Genomic DNA, 1819 nt, shown 5'->3' with positions numbered 1-1819 from the left:
CGGCCCTTGTTTATGCATTATTAATTTAATAATGTTAGAATTTACCGTGTAAAAGGATAAGAAATATGAAAGTTCAGGTTGTGCAAGGAAATAAAGCTTTCTGGCCCAGCGTAAAAGAATAAGAAAATGATGTTTCAGGCTATAAAAAAATAAAATTGTAGGCTGTAAAAGGAACAGTTACTTCAGCTCTAGTACAGTTCTTCTTTGATTTGTGTTGGACGCTTAGTTTAATAAAATCCATAACCACAACAATTAAATAAGTGCAAGGAACATAAACAGAAATTGTTACTATTGGAACATAAACAGAAATTGTTACTATTAGAACAAGCAAAAGGATAGAACACAATTAAAAAGAAGAAGCCTGAAGCATGAAAATCGTTGAAATCAAATAAAGTAGATGTCTGTAAGAACATAATATATACCCGCAATCTTTTTTCCAAAGTCAATCGTAAAGTAAGATCTTCCAAGTCATTTTCTAGTTTATTTTTCACCTCACGTAATGCACCAGCTTCACTAGCAGCCTGCATGAGTTTCCAAAGATGCTTAATACTATAAGGTATTCATATTAGAAAACAATAAACATAATAGAAACATGTCTACACAACTTCCTGTTCATGCATAAATAAGGTGTACAATATATTAATTATCATCCAAGATTACAGCACAGCAGAGGAACTTCAGCAGCTTTCAAACAAGAAATCTAGCCAAGATTATAAGATGCAGGAAGACAAAGAAAGGCACTAAAATATAATGGTAAAAACACTACCAGAGAACAGTTATATCTCTATGATCTGTGTTTGCACCTCAAAAATATCTAGTAGTTTATGATAATCTGGGGCAGAAGTGTGTATCCATTTATATGTTGCCCCAGCATACTCTGCTGGACGGAAGAAGAAATGAATAGTCTGGAAAAGAATCTTTCAAATCATAGCAAGTCATGAATGTAAACTGTAAAGTCTAAAAATTCTGCATTCAAACAAAATATTCCAACAAAAATTGTTCTGTCATTGACTCATTTGAGATCTGGACATAAAATAGAGATTATGATGTATGGACTTAAACGTTCATTTGACGGTTAGCTTCTTGATATTAAAGTAACTTCTCGAACAAAAGTTACAAATACCCAAATCCTGTTATCTCAACGTAACAGTAACATCAGCAAAGGAGCAAGCGCCCAATAAAAAAGCTTCTTGAGTGTTGGCTCCTAGAGCAAATAATATTCTTTCACAACTAATTGATGTTTGGATGGAAATCTTGGTGAGCAAACCTAGCACCAACCATCAATTGGTTCTCCCTTGTCACTATCAGACAATGACCACCAGCACCAAGAACTTCTACACATATTTATTGCAACCTATGCAACTACCAAATTTCATATGAGGTATTGATCTGCACTGGCTACAGTCTAAGTTTTGAACATAGTTGGCAAAATAGGTCCACGATGGTAGTAGACCTCAAATATGGTTGACATCCCTTTTCAACCAAAATCTAAATCCAGTAAGTCTTAACCCAGACTTTCTATTTCAGATTACCATTTTCCATCTGCATTTGCATTTTAATCTGTGACTATATAACATTTTAATATTTCAACGGATGACATGCTTATTGGACTCTATGCTCTCCATATTTTTAAAGGTTCATGGCTTCTTTGTTCATGGTTCCTGTTGACATATTAATATATTTAGGTGGTTATTTGTAAGTTGAGTTTGTAGGGGCCTATATAAGCCTAAGTTATCTCGACAATAAGATTAGGGTTTTTATCTATTTTCTTCTTGGTATCAGAGCCTCCAGCCAAACCCTAGCCGCCGCCCCCACCCCC

The 1819-nt window shown here is 34.6% G+C and overlaps 1 protein-coding gene across 10 annotated transcripts in view; it reads right to left on the bottom strand.

Moving 5' to 3' along the window:
• The window catches only part of LOC109833590 (protein OPAQUE1-like), a 66482-nt gene that overhangs the window by 21999 nt on the left and 42664 nt on the right, over positions 1 to 1819 (bottom strand). For all 10 annotated transcript variants that reach the window (XR_002245263.1, XM_020401331.1, XM_020401324.1 and 7 more), the window contains one exon: positions 423 to 521. Coding sequence is in view for 9 of the 10 variants with exons in the window: in XM_020401331.1 (XP_020256920.1) it covers positions 423 to 521 (99 nt within the window). In the remaining variant the exon portion in view is untranslated. The remainder of the gene's footprint in view (positions 1 to 422; positions 522 to 1819) is intronic.

Source organism: Asparagus officinalis, chromosome 3 (genome assembly GCF_001876935.1).
Source record: "Asparagus officinalis chromosome 3, Aspof.V1, whole genome shotgun sequence".
Lineage (NCBI taxonomy): Eukaryota > Viridiplantae > Streptophyta > Magnoliopsida > Asparagales > Asparagaceae > Asparagus > Asparagus officinalis.
The sequence above is the reverse complement of the archived record's forward strand: the minus strand, read 5'-3'. Positions and strand labels throughout refer to the sequence as shown.